We start from the raw sequence: 19,605 nt of genomic DNA, 5'->3' as shown, positions 1-19,605 counted from the left end.
CGACGTTTTGAGATTTTAATTTAACAGGCGGTTTGCAAATTTGGTTATGTGCACTTCGTGAGGTCTGAAAAAAATAGTGTGAATCTACCTTTAAGTAAAGAGGGTGAGACACCCGAAGAGCGTACTGATATATCGCGCAAACCTTAGGAGGTCTCTTGTGCAAAGGATAAAATGGTTATTTTAATGACAAACATTTGCAGTTTTGAACATTGGGTGGATTTTTGAAAATTGTAAGGTTTTTTAAAAAATGCGACATTTTTGGCATACATTACAATCATTTTTTTGTTTCTTTTTATTTGGGGTTCGTTTCACTCTTCTCTTGGTCTCTTAAAAGGAAAAAGAAAATAATGTGGGTTAACATTTGGACAGTTCACCATTACATATAAATGAGTTTTCTTTTTTCACCCTTTTAGTTGTTTTTCACGAAACTAACCTTATAGATATGATCTACATGGTTTAGTTAGTGGGAATCAGGATGTCAGATCATGGAAAGTAGGCACGATTTTATAAGAATCAGCTTGCAATATGTAATATTTTCTCCATTCATAAAATTATTATTTTTAGTTAAAAAAACACAATCCAATAACCACTTCTTAGCATGTGGACCATGTTGAATCCATCCATGAGTTCCAAGTCAATCGACATGAGGGTGAATTAGGCCAGATATCCTGGATGTCAGATCACGGGTATTAAAAAATAGATTGATTCAAAGATCCGAGGCATTCAAACTCGGCATAAATATTCAACTGACAAGAAAGCTAGAGCATGAGAAGTTGCTGACCCTTTTGTCCCAGGGTTGCAGGTGCTTTTAACTGGTGGGTTGGCTCCGTAAGGGCTTGGGTGTCAGTAACCCCACCCAGAGTTTACCTGGCAAGGCAGCGGGCCCATTAAGTGACCCAAAAAATGCATGAATCCTGTTGTCACTTTTGCAGTGTTCTAAAATATTATAGAAGGAATTTGTTATCAAACTTATCTGAATCAGTAGGCATTTTGATGTATCCAAGGTCCACCAACTAGAAGGCTCTTGCATCAAATCCATTCAGTGATATTCAAGCCTATGTTTTTGACAACTGACGATCCACGAACCACAAATGAGAGCTCACTAACCAGAGCAAGTGACCAACTCTCCAATCATAATTTCATAGTGTGGTTGGGTCATTTGATTCTTTTGTGCTTATTAGCATGAGAGGAATTGTGCAATGCAAATCTTATTAGGGAAAGAACATTAGAAGATGACATATTAGAATAGCAACTCCAACCGCCACCAGTACCATAAGTTATACATGAAGGATGTCAATGGGTCACATATGATCTAACATCCAACTTAGTCGGATCTGGTAGCTAAAGTATGATCTGATGAATAATTGGATCTGAACTCGATATTGGATTTTCAGTCCCAATTTGAGTCACAGTAGAGTCGAACTAAGATCCAAATCCTAGTACATGCAGATGTAGGATTCTAAGTAAATCGGATCCAGATTCAGCTTTAGCTGATCCCATCGAAATCTGACCAGATCCGATTAGGTTGGACTCAATATTGCCTAGATCCAAACTGAGAAAAAAGCGTTTACATTCCTATTTACATATTGAAACTCCTCGTTGCTCAAGATGTTGTGACAAGTAGAAGACACGATGCCAAGCATCATATGCTGTGCTTGATAATCTCCCCAACTTCAAACCCTAACCGTTACCATCCTTTCTCAACTACTAGGCAAACACCATTTCGATGTGTTGCTAAAATATGGTTTTGCCAAAAGCAATGTGGAAGATGGAGTTGCAAAAAACATCTTGTGAATGGTGTTGAAATGTGGTGTTGGGGATGCCAATTTCATTCCCAAAGCATAGGGAGGTGGGGGTTGTAAGTTGTAACTCAATCAGACGACATAAATGTGTTTATCATGATTTATTTATTAGAAAGCACACTGATCATTTTACTTGTGAAATTGTGATATAATGTGTACCATTGATTCTTGACGCAACATCACCAATCACAAGATGTAAAACATGTTTTTTACTAAACTTATTATGCAGATTATAAGGCATGACCTGTAAAATATTTAATCAAATTTTAGAAAACTGGTAGAGTCTATTATATTGTATGGCATTATCAGTAGTGCAGAAAAATTCCAAACACAGTAAAGGAGATTGGGAGTGACCCCATCAAAAGCAAACAAGCATATGAAGTTTCATTAGTTTGTATAAACCATAATTCTAACCCAGTCACCATACAAAATTTGTGCTGCTCATCTAGCTAGTCTCTTCAATGGATCCTTCTCCGTTTTTTCAGACCTGAAAACAACAGTTTTAAGTGTCAATATCCTGACCCCAGACTGGGATATTCTTTTGAATGTGACTGCAAATTTTGTTACGGAGCTAAACATGATAAAGCTTTATTATTGTACCAAGGCAGTCCAACGAGTAATCAAAATGTTGGCAAGCAGTATAGAAGCATGCAACGTTTATATATTCAAATAAACATGCAATAAGAACATACAATCTTAAGACTTAAAGCAAGAACAAGTTTGCAGCTCAGCAAAATAGAGCTAGTTACTCATTCATGTTTGGTTGGGCCTCATGAGATCAGGATTCCCAAGCAAATGAGAGTTCGAATCTCATTTGATTTGGTTTCTCATGGCAACCAAATCTCATGGGCTGGCTTGTGATTTCAAATCATACACATCCGTCTTTTCAAGGGTGAACCTTGGGGCTCTCATGTCTATCTTCTCACCCTTTTCCTCTGCGCAAAACAGAAGACGATGCCCCTGTGTATTTGAACAAACAGCAAGCCACCACTAGAAAAAGGTGGAGCTCACCAGCTGGCAGTCGAGTGATCGGTGAGAGATGCAGAACACGTATGTTGTTTTTTTCTTTGTTTTTTTTAGGCTGGAGCCACTCGGAAAATCAAGATTGAAGTGTGTGGAGCTTGCCAGAATCATCGACGTCCAGCCCCACCACTCCCTTCCCTGGCTTTTCAGTTGGACCCAGGAGAGAAGAAGCTCGCCGGCAGAGAAGGATGGAACTGCTGGCGAGCTCTGTGGAGACTTACCAGGGCATCCCAAGCAAGAAGGAGCTCACTGACTGGAACTGGGGGCAAGCTCCATCCTTCTCTATGGGGTCTCGCTGGAGTGCCCCATATCCCTCTCTGGGTTTTTGGGTGGACCTAAGCGAGAAGGAGCTCATTGGCTGGAACCATTGGCGAGCTCCATCCCTTTTTGCCGGGCCTCGCCAAGGTACCCCCTCTCTTGTCTGGGTTTTCAGGTGAACCCAAGCAAGGAGGAGCACATCAGCTGGAACCCCCAGTAAGCTCCATCCCCTCCTTGCTGGGGCTTGCCAGAGTGTCCACACCTTGTTGGTGAGCAGCAGGGTTGAGGCAAGTGGAGCTTGCCGGAAATCACTGCCAGCGAGCTCCACCTCTTCCCTACTGAGGCATGAGAAAATGAATCTCATGTTAAGCAACCAAACAAAGAAAATGGATTTTCATGCAAATGGGATTCCTTTCCTCACATTAAACAAACATGAGTGTTTGGTTGCATTCAAATGTGTTTTGAAATCTCATGCAAATGAGAGAATGGATCTTTGCACAACTAACCAAACATATGATTTGGAATCTCATGCAAATGAAAGAATTATCTCATTTGCACAGATAACCAAACATGTGATTTGGAATCTCATGCAAATAAGAAACTGGATGTGATTTGAAATCACATTTGAATTGACTCTCATGTGATTCCAAATCACTTGGTGGAATATGTGATTTGAAATCATGACTTCAAATCACATTTGATTTCATCTCATGTGATTCCAAATCACATCAAATGAAACCAAACATACCTGAAATTTGAATCACATGAGATTCCAAATCATATGATTTTGAGTCTCGTGAGATTTTGATTCTCATGTAATTTATTTTCACTTTTGAAAAGAACCAACCAGTACTTACTCATTAATGCTATAACAAGCAAGTCTGCAGGTGTTCGTGTGCATGCCAGCACAACAGAGGCATGCCGGAATGCGCAGACACAGAGTTGGGAATCTAGAATGATGTGATAATATATGGTCACTTTCCCATAATATAGTTTAGAAAAGCATAATTGCCAGATTGGTGCTCACAGATGATGGATCTAATGTTAGGACATTTTGGGATAACAGTTGGCCCCCTTTCTCTGGTTTAAAAACATGAAATGTCATGCAACTGAACAATCTGAGGAAGAATGTTTCATCTCTCTCAACAGTTTTGCCTAGAGATGCACTTGTTGAAGAGATAAAAGCAACAGAATCAGTTTGGAACCAGGTGTGACATCTGGAATGGAGTTAGATTAGCATAAGGATATAAAAAGCTTTTACTAATCCCAGACTGGTCCAGATGTTAATCTGAATCAAATTCAGATGTTAAAAGAAATAAGAAAAACTAGAACCAAAACAGATCCACTTAACTACTCAAACCGTGAAGGCCTACCCAAATCTGACTAAACAATCCTTGGACTGTTGGATATCTGAACCAAACCCAGTATCCCTAACGTTCATAACCTGTTACAGACCAGAAAGAAGAAGTGTCCATTTTATTTCAAGGTTACACCAGTTTTTTGTGACAAAAGATTTGGCCTGGTAACCAAACGAAGGGACACACACACACCTTGGAAAAGGCAAATAAGTTTTTAGGGAGTTAGGGATCCAGGTCACTGATTACAATATAAGGCTAACAGTAAACTCAATTTGAAAAGGTTCGCGAAGCCATCAGCACAACACCTATAGATGGCTAAAACATTAGATACAAAATTTCCTTCCATTTAGATTGGAAAGGAATGTTTTCTAATAGAGGTATATACTGAACCTTCCTCCTATTCAACACTTGTCATACATTGCTACAAAAGATATCAAATGACCTAGTTCATATCCATTATGATTAGTAGTTTTCATAAACATCACTTCACAAAAACTATCGTTTATGGTCCAATCCCTTCAGATGAGATCTATTCGCAACAACCAGCACCTAGTAATAAACAATTTGAGTTGCAAGGTTCTTAATGGAAGTCAATTTAATTCCAAAGTTTGATGATAATTGTGATTATGAATGTGATCTTGATGAAGTTCATGGGATTAGAGACGATTTGGTGAATGAAGAGCAATCCTATAATGATAATGAAGACCAATCCCACAAGGACAAAAATTGTATTCAATATTCTAGGCAAAAAGATCCTAACCCCCCATGTGCATTAGATAGATATTCTGGAACTAAAACCCAGCTTGAAGTCTAATCTAAAAGGTCATATAGAATTTCAAAACCACCTAAAAAATTTGTATCCTACAATTCTTTTTCACCTAAGTACAAAGCTTATATTGCCTTAATTAATTCATATATAAAACTCTCAACCTATGCTCAAGCCAAAGAATACTCTGAAAGGGTAGAAACAATGAGGTTAGAGCTAGAAGCCTTAGAAAAAGTTTAAACCTGAACTATTCAAGACATCCTACATGGAAAAGAACCCATATGTTGTAAGTGGGTATATAAAGTGAAAACTAAGAGTAATGGGACTCTCGAAAGATACAAAATCAGATTGGTTGTCAAGAGATATTCTCAAGAATATAGCATAGATTATGAAGAAACCTTTGCTCCAGTTGCTAGGATGACTACTGTTAGGACCTAGTAGCCTCAACCCCTATTAGAAAATGTATCATATGCCAAATATATGTCAAAAATGTCTTTCTTAATGGAAAGCTAGTTGAAGAAGTTTTTATTGAAGCTTCACCTAGTATAATCATTCCTAAGGGAAAAGTTCTTCGTTTGAATAAGGCTTTTTATGATCTTAAAGCACAAAAAGTTTGGTAATGATAGGTTTAGTCATGTTATGTTTAATATTGGATTTCAATCTTGCTTAACTGACACAACCGTGTTTGTTAAGATTTTATTATTCTCCTCTTCTATGTAGACGATATGATAATCAAGGGAGGAGACAAACAAGGAGTTGAAAGCATTAAAAAACTTCTTAAAAAACATTTTGAAATGACTGATTTGGGTTTTTTAAAATCCAGCCTCCCAAACAACAGCTCTCTTGAAAACCAAGAAAGGCAATCTTACTAAATATGATCTCCTTGACAAGAATGAAACACCAAACACAATTTCTTCACAAAAGGTGGCCATGATGCTTTAAAACATCTGAAAAGGACTGTACAAAGCCACAATAATATTCATAACCCAATTACACAACACACCATAACTACACAATCTAACCATTCTCTGCCAAAAAGCAATTCCACATAAAGAGTTCCTCGATATGAATATTTTAGTCTTAGGATCTAAACTCTGATTTTTAAAAGATATCAGAAACAAGTACTATAATGACTAACTTATGGCAAAAAATTATAATGCCTTTCTGCAGTAGGTCATTCATGTGGACCAAGTAGTATGACACTGAATTCTCACTATGTACTCATCTGCGAGTTGGGTGTCCCTCAAAGTAACAGGAAAGATGAAAAAAAGGATGCTGCCACTGATTTCCCACTATGTACTCATCTTTTCTAGTGTATCTAGCACTCTTTTCCTTTGATAATTGTTATATGGAGAATATGGCACTGACACAAAATGCTAAAGATTATTTGGCTTGTACGTACCCTGTGAAGAAATTCTTCAAAGTAATCAGGCTCTCAAAAAATGGACCGTATAGGTAGATCAGAGCAATTTATCAAAACAAATTGAAAACCACAGACGCATCTAATTTCTAATACCATCAGCAACTTACATGTCAAGCGCATCCTTTTGACGACGTACAGGCATAGAATGAGGAGAATTAAGAATTATCAACTAATAAAAGTTCTATACAGAATTCAAAAAACCAATCCCAACCTTGACTCAAAAACGGAAATGCAATCATTCACAAGTGCTGCCTACTAGGGGGACTTCAACTATGCATGACTGTTTCATTGCTAAAATATGCTCCAATATGCAATGATCATCCAGTATAATATAACCACAACCAGTGTTGTGAAAAGCGTTGAGGCGTAGCGAGGCGCTCCACCAAAAACCGAGGCGAGGCGTAAAGCGTAAGCCTCAAATTTTTTTTTTTGAAAACTTAAACAAAAATTATAAAAAATATCTAAAAATACAAATAAATAAAGAAATGCTTTATTGATGAAATAACAACCAATAAGAAATAGAAAATCTCAAATAAGTACTAAAAAATATGAGATTAACATATAAAAGTAACTAAAAACTGATTATATAACTGGAAAATATATGAGATTAACCAAAAAAAGTTAAAATTTACTAAAAAACTAATTACATAACTGAAATAACTGGAAAATATATGAGATTAACCTACAAAAGTCAAAATATATGAGATTATTCTAAAAAATATGAGATTAACATATAAAAGTAACTAAAAAAATGATTACATAACTGAAAAATATATGAGATTAACCAACAAAAGATAAAATATATTAAGAAACCGATTCAGATCCGTTCTCGTGGTTGGGCTCGGTCATACCAAGTTGGATTGGACGACCCGATTTAGATCCAGACAAACCATTGCGAGCAGGTTTGGATCAGGCATATCAGAACCAGGGTCCAAATCAGAATTTGGATGTGAATCTTAAAATGACATAGCACCAAGATGACATAAAGGTCGTTATGATTGATCGAAAGAGCAAAAAAACCATTTTGCCCTTAGTATGCTTACATGATAAACACAACATAACTTGGTACCCCGAAGTAGGATTCAGGTGATTATTGAATCCATGAATTCTATTACTTGAGTAGAATCCACTAGTAGGGGATGTCAGACTTTAAATATTTTAGTCTAAGAGTATTTTGATCATTTTAGGATGAAAGTGTAAATAATGATACAAGGTATTTATTGATTCCAGATCAAAGGTTGCGTGAGACTAAAAATTGAAATTTAAGCGTTCTAAGTAAGTAAACATTTGCAAATTCCTCTTTAGTTGATTAAAATACACGCTAGCTAGTTTAGGCATCTTTCTATGTGATTCCAAGTACTTTAAGTATGTTAGTCTTGTTTACTGTGAATAGACACGATTTTGCATGCTTAGGAATCTATAAAGTTCAGGTGTGATGCTTAAACCTAATTACATGTAAGAGATTAACGTGTTATTTGAGAATTGAGGGTAGAGTTCCAAAGTCTTAAGGTAGGCATTACCTTGAAAAATGTCATGCTTATGCCTTGGGAGGGGCATTCTAAGTGTCGTGAATTAATATGTACTGGGTTGCCATCCTTAACAGTTCAGACATGTGAACATGTATTAAAAAGTAGTTAGTGGACATAAATTGAAAGAAAGTTGTGTATAGGATGACCACACAAAATATGATAGAGAACTCTACTAGGAGGCATGGTCTGGGGCAATGTTGAGGTGTGTACCTCTTGAGTAACTTGAGAATACCTCAGATGTTCCTAGGTGACCCTTAGGAGTTAAAACCTTGTCCACTAGACACATGTAGGATGTAGCATGAACCACAAAACCTTGGGGGCAAGTATAGCTCATTGAGACACCTTGGGGGCAGGTATAACTACCCTGACTCTTCGGCTAGCTACCGTTTGAGCTCCTTTGCTCCCGGCTTGCAACCGACAAGCTGCTGCAGCACCTGTGTTCGTAGTCTGAACCGGTTTGGACTACGTTGTTGTGAGTGGTTCATATGTCTGACCAAGATCGTAGACTCTAAATTGTCTACATGGGTTGCTACGCTCGAGAAAGCTATGTCTGAAATAGCCGAATAAAATAAAAGTGTCCGAGAATGATGTTAGAAATGCGATAAAGGGGGTAAAACTCATAAATAACATGTGTGTAAAGTAGCAAACTAAACTAAGACTAGGAGGAACTTAGAGCTCACTACTGTTGTAACGATCGTGTTTATTTGTAAATAAAATCTTACTGGGTTGTAGACTCACCCCTTCTTTTGGTTATAACTGTAGGTTCAAGGATTGTTGTCACTCATAAGACCTAGTATCAGACTGCGACTCTGCCACGTCAGAAGTATGATTCACCTTTACTTTTTATTCTGCTTTTGTCTTTAGATGATTATGATATTGTAACTGGATATATGAACCTTCAATTATTAAATGGAAAAAAAAATTATGGCATGGTTTTGAGTATTTTCCCTATGAGAACTAACGTCCATGAACCCAGGCTCGAGAGACCCTGGATCGGATCGTTACAAGTGGTATTAGAGCCAGGTTTCGATAAGAAAAGTTGAATTTTGAAAGAAGAATTTTGTTTGGATTTAAAATAATTTAAACGTCCTAAAAGAACGATAATTGCAACCATCCAAATAATTATGTGGCAAAAGAGTCATAGGAAGGTCCACGTAGGTCCTGAACTTATGAATGTCTCTTGTTAGCAAGAATAGACGCCAACAACAATAGTGGCAATGAGAGTGACCGTAGAGGCAGAGGCATCCCGAAGTGATCCAGACGGATCAGATGGTTGTCCTTTCGCTCTTCGTGATGGCCATACTGGACGTCACTAGGGCAATGGGGAGCACCAGTTTTAGTCACAATCAACAACTTGAGGCACAATGAACGAGAGGAAGGGGTATCACCACCCCAACCAACTGTTGGAGAATTGTTAGGGTCATGAGGAAGTCCTCCATACAGGTTAGTCAGGAGAGGTTCACTGGCAAATTGAGGTGGTAGGGGAGCTACAACATGTTGTTCAGGCTGCGATAGGCCTCACTTCGGCCAAAATAGGGCACGACTGAGCAACGCTACACCTACCAATAGCGAAAGAAGTCAGGAGCAACCTGGTACATCCTGTCACGAGGGTGTTCAAAGGTCGATGGTACAACAAGGTGGAAGCACTAATGTCATAGAAGAACAAATAAGAGAATCTGCGCCACCTCTTCGAGAAATGGCCTTACTGAAGAGAGGCGGGGGCACATGAATAGGCACGCGTACCTACGTGCTTTTAACATGGCAGTGCCAACACGAGTTAGGGTTCCTTCAGACTCTGAGGAAGAAGAAGACCCTATTTACACCCCTAATACCCCTACACCTTAGTTTTTATGATGTTTTTTGTTTAAGTCTTGTAATAAAGGCCTATGGTAGTCTAGTGTTCGTAATAAGTAACGAGTTGTATTACGGAAGAACCCGTAAAAAGTTGTAAAAACGTTATTTTTCTTAATAAATAGTAAGTTTCTTACGACAAATGTGCAAACCTGCGAGAATGTTAATGAGTAAGCAAATGTTCTGCAAGGAGAAGTGTTGCAAGCCCCATTAGTCCTGTGTCTCCACAGGCATCAGGCAGCCTACCTCCAAGGAACATGGGAGCAGAAGGTGGAGGTGCTTCACCAGTTTCACCTCGGCACGAACGTGCTACAATTGGTAGTGGTGTGCCTCCCGGCTATACCACAGAAAGAATTTTGTATGAGCTGTTACAAAATTCACTGCATCAAAGCCAAAACCAAGGAAGCAGTTCTTGGGCTGAGAAGTTCAAGAATATGAGAGTGCCCACGTTGCACGGAATTCCTAGAGGAATAGCAGTAGAGAAATGGATGATGTAAGAAGAGAAAGCACTGGATGCGATACAGTGCCCAGAGGACCAAAAAGTATGGGTCACGACATCCAACTTAATTGGGGATGCTGAGTACTGGGGGCGATCCATTAAAGATGTCCTAGGTAGCGGAGAGTTTGTTCCCTGGATCACCTTTAAGAACAAATTTTACAAACAATTCTTTCCCACGATTGAGAGGATGAAGAAAGAAAAAGAATTTAGAAAGCTCAAATAGGGAAACATGAGTGTAGCGGCCTACACCGCCAAATTCAATTCACTATCCAGATTTGCGAAGGTTTTAGTATCTACTGAAAAGCAAAAATGCAAGTTGTACGAGCGCAGACTAAAGCCTGAAATTTTGAGGATGGTAGGACCTCTGCAAATTCGGAGGTTCGACAGATTAGTGAAGATAGCGTCTCGATACGAGTTTTGGGTTGCTCAAATAGCAAAAACTGGAGGCACAAGAGAAACTCAAGCAAGTACAACAGGGACAAACTAGTTCATCGTCCCGAAGGTTTTTCAAGAAGAGGCAAGGCAACGACAGATCTTCGAAGCCACAGGAGGGAAGCAATGCAGAAAACAACAATAAGCAGGGGAAGAAGCCTGAACAACCAGAAGCTAAGAAACCTTGATATTAAGGACCACCTTTCAAGGGCAACAACAATTATAGGACTTGCGGCTTGTGGCATGAAGGTCATTGCGATGAAAAGAATATCAAATGCTACAATTGCGGTCAAATGGGACACATTGTAAGAAAATGTCCCCAGCCAGTACAAGGAGAAGGAGCAAAACTTAAGGAGAAACTAGTTGCTCCAGGCCGAGTTTATGCAACAACTCTGCAGAAAGCCTTAGCTAGCTCGGATGTGGTGGAAGGTACACTCCAAATTTTTGGTGTTAGTGCACATGTTCTCTTTGATTCAGGTGATATACATAGTTTCACCACCCCTACTTTTGCGGTATTATTACCTGTTTCACCTGTACCTTTAGAAATAAAATACCAAGTAAAGACACCAGTAGGAAAGTCAGTGCATGTAGATGAAGTCACCCAAGGATGTATGATACAAGTCAAAGAACGTTTATTGTCGGTAGACCTCCTGATATTGGACTTTAAAGGAGTGGACATTATCTTGGGCATGAATTGATTATCTAACCATCATGCGACTATTGATTGTCAAAAAAAAAACATCAATTTTCAACACCCCGAAACCCCTACTTTTACCTTTCAGGATATTAGAAAACTTGCAAAACAAACAATCATCTCATGTCTTCAAACCAACCGGTATCTACAGAAAGGCTGTATTGAATACTTGACTTATATGAAGACTAAAGTCAACGATAAACTTTCAGTCACAGAGGTAGAAATTGTACGAGAATTTATGAATGTCTTTATAGAAGAACTTCCAGGACTTCTACCTTATAGGGAAGTCGAGTTTCGGATAGATCTAACTCCTGGTACAATACTCATTTCCATTCCTCCATATAGGATAGGACCTGATGAGCTCAAAGAACTCAAGGATCAGCTGCAGGAGTTGTTGGATATCGAATTTATCCGACCATCGGTATCACTTTGGGGCGCACCGATCTTGTTCGTGAAAAAGAAAGATGGGTCATTGCATATGTGCAACGACTATAGGAAATTAAATGCAGTAACAATAAAGAACAAGTATCCTCTGTCAAGGATAGATGATTTATTTGATCAACTACAAGGTGCAACTTGTTTTTCTAAGTTGGATCTACGTTCTGGGTATTATCAGCTAAAGATTCGAGAAGAAGACGTTGCCAAGACAGTGTTTCCCTCAAGATATGGTCATTATGAATTCCTGATCATGCCCTTTGGGCTAACGAATGCCCCAGCTGCATTCATGGATTTAATGAACCGAGTGTTTAAACCATTCTTGGATAAGTTCGTGGTGGTGTTCATAGATGACATACTCATATATTCGGTCAGTAAGGAACAACACTTTGGAATAATTTTACAAATACTTAGAGATCATAAGCTATATGCTAAGTTCATGGGCTATAAAAGCCATGGGTGGGCCGCCTCTCCCTTTCCCTATTAGAACACCAAAGGAGTAGAGAGGAAACGAGAAGGAAGAAGCGGGAGAGGACCCACCGCCGACAGGTAAGTCCCTCTCCCTCTCGTAGTTTTAATATAGAGGTCGTAGAGTTTCAACAAAACAAGGACAAGGAGAACCTTGTCCATGCCCTGCAGTTGAAGAAAGGGAGCAACAAAGGGGTTTTCCCCCTGCTATTGCCATCCGTCGATGACGAAAAATGAGGAGGGACGAACCGCCTACTGCAAAGAGGCAGAAGGTCCGGCCGCTGCCCTCGTCGTTTGCAGACACAAAAAAAAAACAATGAATGACAGTCTGGCAACAAGCGTTGCCGAAATTGTCGAAGGGAGGTTAGGCAAGACTCGGTCTGCGTTTCTGCAGACCGAATCCGCCAACAAACTCGGTTTGCACTTCTACAGACCGAGTTGATGACCAGTCTGGGCGACCCAGACTAAAACACTGGTCAGCCTGACTAGTGTAGGCTCAGTCTGGGCGTACCCAAACTAAGTCAAAATTTCGAGTATGTGCAGACTGACTCGTCTGGGATGAGTCAGGTCTGCGATGTGTGGCAGACCGACTCGATCGGACCGAGTCGGGATCTGTACACCTTCGACAAAACGGTTCGAACTGGACGACTAAGCCGGGTCTGTAATGTTTGACGGATCGACTCGGTTTGTGACCAGACCGAGTCGGGCCTATGACATTTCATTGATCGACTCAACTAAGTCGGGTCAATGGAATACACAGACCAACTCGATCTAATCGGATCGAGTTAAGTCTAATTAATGTGAGACCGATTCGGTTGGAGTGAAATAAGTCAGATCCGTTCTCGTGGTTGGGCTCGGTCATACCAAGTCGGATCGGATCAGACAACCCGATTTAAATACAAACAAACAATTGCGAGCAGGTTTGGATCAGGCATATCAGATCTAGGGTCCAAATCAAAATTTGGATATGAATCTTAAAACGATATAGCACCAAGATGACATAAAGGTCGTTATGATTGGCCAAAAGAGCAAAAAGACTATTTTTTCCTTAGTATGATTACATGATAAACACATCATAACTTGGTACCCCGAAGTAGGATTCAGGTGATTATTGAATCCATGGATTCTATTACTTGAGTAGAATCCACTAGTAGGGGATGTGATGACAAACTCTTAAAGAATGAAGTCAGACTTTAAATATTTTAGTCTAAGGGTATTTTGGTCATTTTAGGATGAGACTGGAAATAATGATACAAGGTATTTATTGATTTCAGATCAAAGGTTGCGTGAGACTAAGAATTGAAATTTAAGCGTTCCAAGCAAGTAAACATTTGCAAATTCCTCCTTAGTTGAATAAAATACATGCTAGCTAGTGTAGGCATCTTTCTATGTGATTCTAAGTACTTTAAGTATGCTAGTTTTGTTTATTGCAAATAGACACGATTTTGCATGCTTAGGAATCTATAAAGTTTAAGTGTGATGCTTAAACCTGATCATGCATATTTACTGATTTATTATATAAATGTGGCATAATATGATTACATGTAAAATATTAACGTGTTATGTGAAAATTGAGGGTAGAGTTCCAAAGTCTCAAGGTAGGTATTACCCTAGGAAATGTCATGCTTATACCTTAGGAAGGACATTGTAAGTATCGTGAATTAATCTCTGGTGGGTTGCCATCATTAACAGTTCAGACATGTAAACATGTATTAAAAAGTAATTAATAGACATACATTGATGATTGTGTAACACACTGATTTCAAGATATGAATATTAAAAGAAAGTTGTGTATATGATGACCACGCAGAATATGATAATGAATTCTACTAGGAGGCATGGTCTGAGGCAATGTTGAAGTGTGTACCTCTTGAGCAACTTAGGAATACCCCAGATGTTCCTAAGTGACTTTTAGAGGTTAAAACATTACTCACTAGACACATATAAGATGTAGTATGAACCACAAAACCTTGAGGGTAGGTATAACTTCTTGAGACACCTTGGAGGCAAGTATAACCACCCTATCTCTTTGGCTAGCTACCGATTGAGATCCTTCGCTCTTGACTTGCAACCGGCGAGTTGCTGCAGCACTTGTGTCCGTAGTCTAGACTGGTTTAAACTACGTTGTTGTGAGTGGTTTATATGTCTGACCAACATCGTAGACTTTGAGTTGTTTATATATGTTGTTACGTCTGAGAAGGCTATGTCCAGAATAGTCGAATAAAATAAAGGTATTTGAGAATGATGATAGAAATGCGATAAAGACGGTAAAACTCATAAATAACATATGTGTAAAGTAGCAAACTAAACTAAGACTAAAAGTTTAGAGCTCACTGCTTCTATAGCAATCATATTTATTTGTAAATAGAATCTTATTGGATTCACTCTCTTCTTTTGGTTAAAGATTAAGTTAATTTAGAAGTATGGTTCACATCTACTTTTTATTTTGCTTTCATCTTTGAATCATTATGAAGAAGATGCATGGACATTCAATTATTAAATGAAAAAAACTAAAAAAAAAATCTGATCAGGTTTTGAGTATTTTTATTTTGAGAACACAAACCTGGGCTGGGGAGGCCCAAGATCAGGTCGTTACATTATTTGTAATTTATTTTATTGCATTTTTAGGGTTTTATGATTTATTTGTGGTTTTTGCATTTATCAACGTTTCATCTCATCTTAGGTTTAGAAGAAAAGGGGAAAATCGAATAGAATGATGGAGAAGGTAAGACGAAGAAGCAGCAGCAGCAGCTTGGATTTCGGGGGATACCTTGAAGCCCTCGGAGCGGAGGCACCGGAGGTGGGCTTGGATCCACTTGGAGCAGGCTTGCTCACCGTGCTGGACCACGCACTCGTCTCTGAGCCGCTTTGTCTCGGGGCATGCACAGCATATCTTCTTCTTCGGCTTCGACTCTTCTTCCATCTGCTGCTGTTGTTGGGCGACCGCCTCTGCTGCTGATGGAAAAGTTTCTTCCTTCTTTTTGTTGGCCTTCGCCAAGCTCAGATCGATAGCACCCATCTCCCTTCCTTCCTTCCTTCCTTCCTTCCTTCCTTCCTTTCTTGCTACCTTCGTCTCTCTTTCTCTCTCTTATTTACGGTCGTGGCAAGGAAGCAAAGAAGGAAACGGCGCCTCCAAGTTGGAATTGTGGGTTTGGTGGTCGACGCATTGAAATTCTGGCGTGGATGTTACGCAACGTTGGAAAAGGAGGAAAATTTTATATAATCCATGCGCACGCTTATTTTTCTCTTATTTATAAAACACGGTTAGCTTTCCAGGATTTACATTTAACCAGTCCAAATTTACCATATTACACAAGTCATGCTCGAGCTAAACTTAAGCTGAAAAAGCATGTCTCATTAAAAAAAATGTACATGTACAAGCTTGGCTCGAGCTCGAGCCGAGGTTGAGCATTGTTTGTAACTTTGTACCGACTCGACTCAAGCAGAGTTGATATTCTGCAAAAAATTTATGAAATTAAAATGTGGAGGGGATGGGACTCAAAACCCACCACCTCGTTACAAGCTAGACCAACGTCTCACTTGTCATCTTTTTTTTTTTTTTGCTAAATGTATAGCTTTCTACTTTTCATAATGCAGGTTCTATATAACCATACGAGCAGAGCTTAATCAGGCTATTCAAGCTTAATGGAGCTCAAATGTCTGATCAAAGGTCGGATTGTCTGTACTTAACTGGCTTGAGCTCTTGTACAAGCTCGGTTGTGCAACCCTACAATTAAGCTCTTGGTTAGTGTCAGGCTACCCATGGATAGATAAAGGGTAACAATATTAAAACACAATATCAACCCACTTAAAGAAAAAAGAAAACAAAAGATAGAGGCTTACCTGTACCAAACCCTCTGGTGTTCTGGTATGGTGATAAATAAGAAGACTTGGGTTAGGATCCAAAGGTCTGATTAATACATGGATCCGGGTATAGTTTGTGAAATTTTATACTAGACTCCCCAACCCAAGTTTTGATTAAGACTGTAATTTTTTAATTTAAAAATAATAAACAATATTATTATTCTTTTTTAGCAATTGACAATGCCCCTTCGTAATTTGTTTTTTTTTGGGGGGGAAGTGCCTTTAGGGTTTTTTTTTCCATAAAGGACGAGGAAACCGCCCTAGAATCAACCATATAGTGGCATTGGCTAAGCCTGCTGTACTTATGGGGCTCTGTTGTGCACCTCTTGCCCTAAGTCAGGATTTTTTTTATTTATACACCAACCTTTTGCTTCTAATGTCAAACATATCCTATTTCTAAACTCAGCTTTTGTTTTTTTTTTTAATTGTCAAATAAAGGCCTACCTTTATTATTATCTACTGACTCAAGCTAAATCACAAATCAACATTCTAATCAAACTTTCAAAACATTTACCTTTTTCTTGAGGATGAATGAGTATTTTTGAATTTCAAAGGACTATAGCGAACCAAAAAAGAATCACGTTGCAAAATAATGAGTGTTAACTTGTGTTCCCTACTTGACAGCTTCGAACAAACCTATGGTCCATATCAAGAATTTCAGAAAAAGCTAAGCTCGTTTTTTAGATCAAAAGCAAAAAAATTTAGGCCCTAAATGAAATGCTTTTCTTATCACATGTCTGAGTTTTTTCAAAACAAAGACATGTATGAACCTTTTTTATTATTGACAAATGCTATTTAGAGCTCTTGAAACTTATGGGTTCTTAGTGTTGGGTTTTGGATCAGATGGAATTCAACCTAGATGTGACTCAAATTGACCCGAGCACATCATGAGTTTAAATGGTTGGAGAGACCTTTCAGTTTTTTGGGTTGCAGGTCATAACTGTCCATGCATTTTCATTATAGTTCCATCATAGCCCTCGAACAAGATCTCATTATAAATAGGAGGTCTATGGTAATGTGACGAGTACTGCATACACTGGATTCAAGGGCCCTGCTTACCTTACTTTTTGTCTCATCGAGGATGTCGATTGGTTGAGAAGAACACTGACCACCTACCTCATTTGAAGCTTTGTAACCAGTTTCAGGCATTTTAAGATCGGTTTGAAGCTTTCTATGACTGGTTTATGCTTTCTGGGACCAATTTAGGACTTTTAATGACTGGTTCATGATCTTTAAGGCTATTTTCAGGCTCAACCTCATATATTATCTATAAATGCATGTCCTTCTCATAACTCTTATATTTTTTGTTGACTTTAATGTGATATTTGATGTCTTTCATGTAGTTTTGAGTTATCCATTATTATTTAAGGATGAGATTATGAATATATGTACTATTTATATGTTGTGACAACATTACAAAAACTTAAGGTAAAATATCTCGATTAACTCATTTAGAATAATTAAAGTGATCCGAGTTGTGTTGATTGAGAGTTCTTTTGACCGTGTTGAGAGCGATATTCGATATTGCGATTGTGTGAGATTTTATGAAACAATTATTTTACCCAAGGCCGGTTATTGTGTTCCAAATTCACACATGATGTAATGGTAAGTGTGTACACCAACTATGAAGAATGATTGTACCCAAAGGTACAGTGTTGAAATGCCCCTAGTTACATGATTTAATAGTTTCACCAATTAAAAGTCAATTCCATGTGAATTGAAGAGGTGAAACAATTATAAGTATTATTGTTTTCAACAAAGTGGAACGATAATGACCCTATTATGTTTGCTTTAGAAAAGATGAAAAATAAAGGGTCTCACGTTTATATTTTTAATCTAAATCTTGTATGAGCAATTATTAAGTGATTTCATTCGTTCTTACAATACCAGGTTCCTTGATCATTGACGGTTCTAGCAATATCCTCATTTTAAAAGGATCTAGTTTTTTTTATTGAAAAATAATGTTGTTCACTTTGAGATACATGAATTTATATTTAACTTTAAGAATTGATGAACCTTTCCTTTTGACAGAAAAAAGTACAATCGATCATAAGGCTAACTTTGAAAAGTGAGAGTGCTCAAATATGCTTAGCCTGTTGCTTTTGTAATCCTGAGTGGCTAAGAATATTCAAGGCATCAACCCTCACTGCAAGACAATGAAAGAATTTCTGAGAGTCATTGAAGCTCACTCAATTCATCAGTTCTAATAAGAACAAGACCAATACTCTCATGTTTAAATTAATATTTAGAAAATATTCTGTAGATAACATTTGACAATACATTTTAGAAATGAAGAATATTGCATATCTACTGAATAACATGAAAAATATTCATTATAATTTTTTTCTTAGTTCGTGTGATTTTGACTTCGTTGCCTATAGAATATGAACTTTTCAAAATCTCCTAAAAACATATAATGATGAGTGATATTTTAATGATCTCTTAAGTAAGTGTATCTTAAAGGAAAAAAGATTGAAGGGTGAAAATGAGCTAAAAAAGGGTTACTTCAATAAAAAAACAAGAAAAAAACTCTTTAGAGAGTTCTAACTCTCAGACGAATGTCAAATTCTAGACTGAAGATTCTTCTATAAAGTGTTTATTTAAGAAGAAGAGATATAAGAAGGTGGATTGCCACAAGCATAAGAAATGACTCGAGAAGAAAATTAATAAGTCATTCGTCAGTGCAATTTAATCTATATTCCATTGCATAGTTGGTGGATTGATTCTAGTGTCACGGTATACATTACCAATTCTTTGCAAGTATTTCTAAATAAAAAGAACCAACAAATTATAAAAGAAACATCTTTTTAGGAAACAAGATGTATTTGCATATGAAGAATGTTGAGACATGTGAAGTTTTTTGGCTTATTGTCCATTAGTTTGCCTGGCCTCTTCAATGGCATATACAATAAACTGAGGGTGTTCATGTTTCTACGGTTACTTCTCACTTGCAAGTAAGCATTTACTCAACTTTTGGATTCCAAAGAAAAATTACATGACTCATGATTCTTCACTATCCTAACTCAGATATTGCTTTTCATCTCATCTTCATATTGCACTTGGTTTCTGTGCTAAAGTTCCAATTCATTCAGGTTATTGAAAAGTTATCAAATCATCTAGACAACCACTAGAAAAGAAATATTCTGCTCTGTCAGTTAACCCATGAATGAAGAAATATTCTTTGGAATCTAATCTGAAATCTG

At 38.0% G+C, this 19,605-nt stretch overlaps 1 protein-coding gene across 1 annotated transcript; it reads right to left on the bottom strand.

Moving 5' to 3' along the window:
- Positions 1 to 2,066: 2,066 nt before the first annotated feature.
- Positions 2,067 to 15,723, bottom strand: LOC149820477 (uncharacterized). The gene is made up of 2 exons (XM_089983175.1): positions 15,309 to 15,723; positions 2,067 to 2,289 (listed from the first exon to the last, which is right to left on the bottom strand). The coding sequence occupies exons 1-2, from the start codon at positions 15,555 to 15,557 to the stop codon at positions 2,284 to 2,286; spliced, it is 255 nt and encodes an 84-aa protein (XP_089839301.1). The 5' UTR covers positions 15,558 to 15,723; the 3' UTR covers positions 2,067 to 2,283.
- Between the last annotated feature and the right edge of the window lie 3,882 nt (positions 15,724 to 19,605).

Source organism: Nuphar pumila, chromosome 12 (genome assembly GCF_984573655.1).
Source record: "Nuphar pumila chromosome 12, dmNupPumi1.hap1.1, whole genome shotgun sequence".
NCBI lineage: Eukaryota > Viridiplantae > Streptophyta > Magnoliopsida > Nymphaeales > Nymphaeaceae > Nuphar > Nuphar pumila.
The sequence above is the reverse complement of the archived record's forward strand: the minus strand, read 5'-3'. Positions and strand labels throughout refer to the sequence as shown.

What these genes read in the sequence shown, in the direction of transcription:
- LOC149820477 (XM_089983175.1), bottom strand. Translation starts at nt 15,557, where the DNA reads ATGGGTGCTATCGATCTGAGCTTGGCGAAGGCCAACAAAAAGAAGGAA.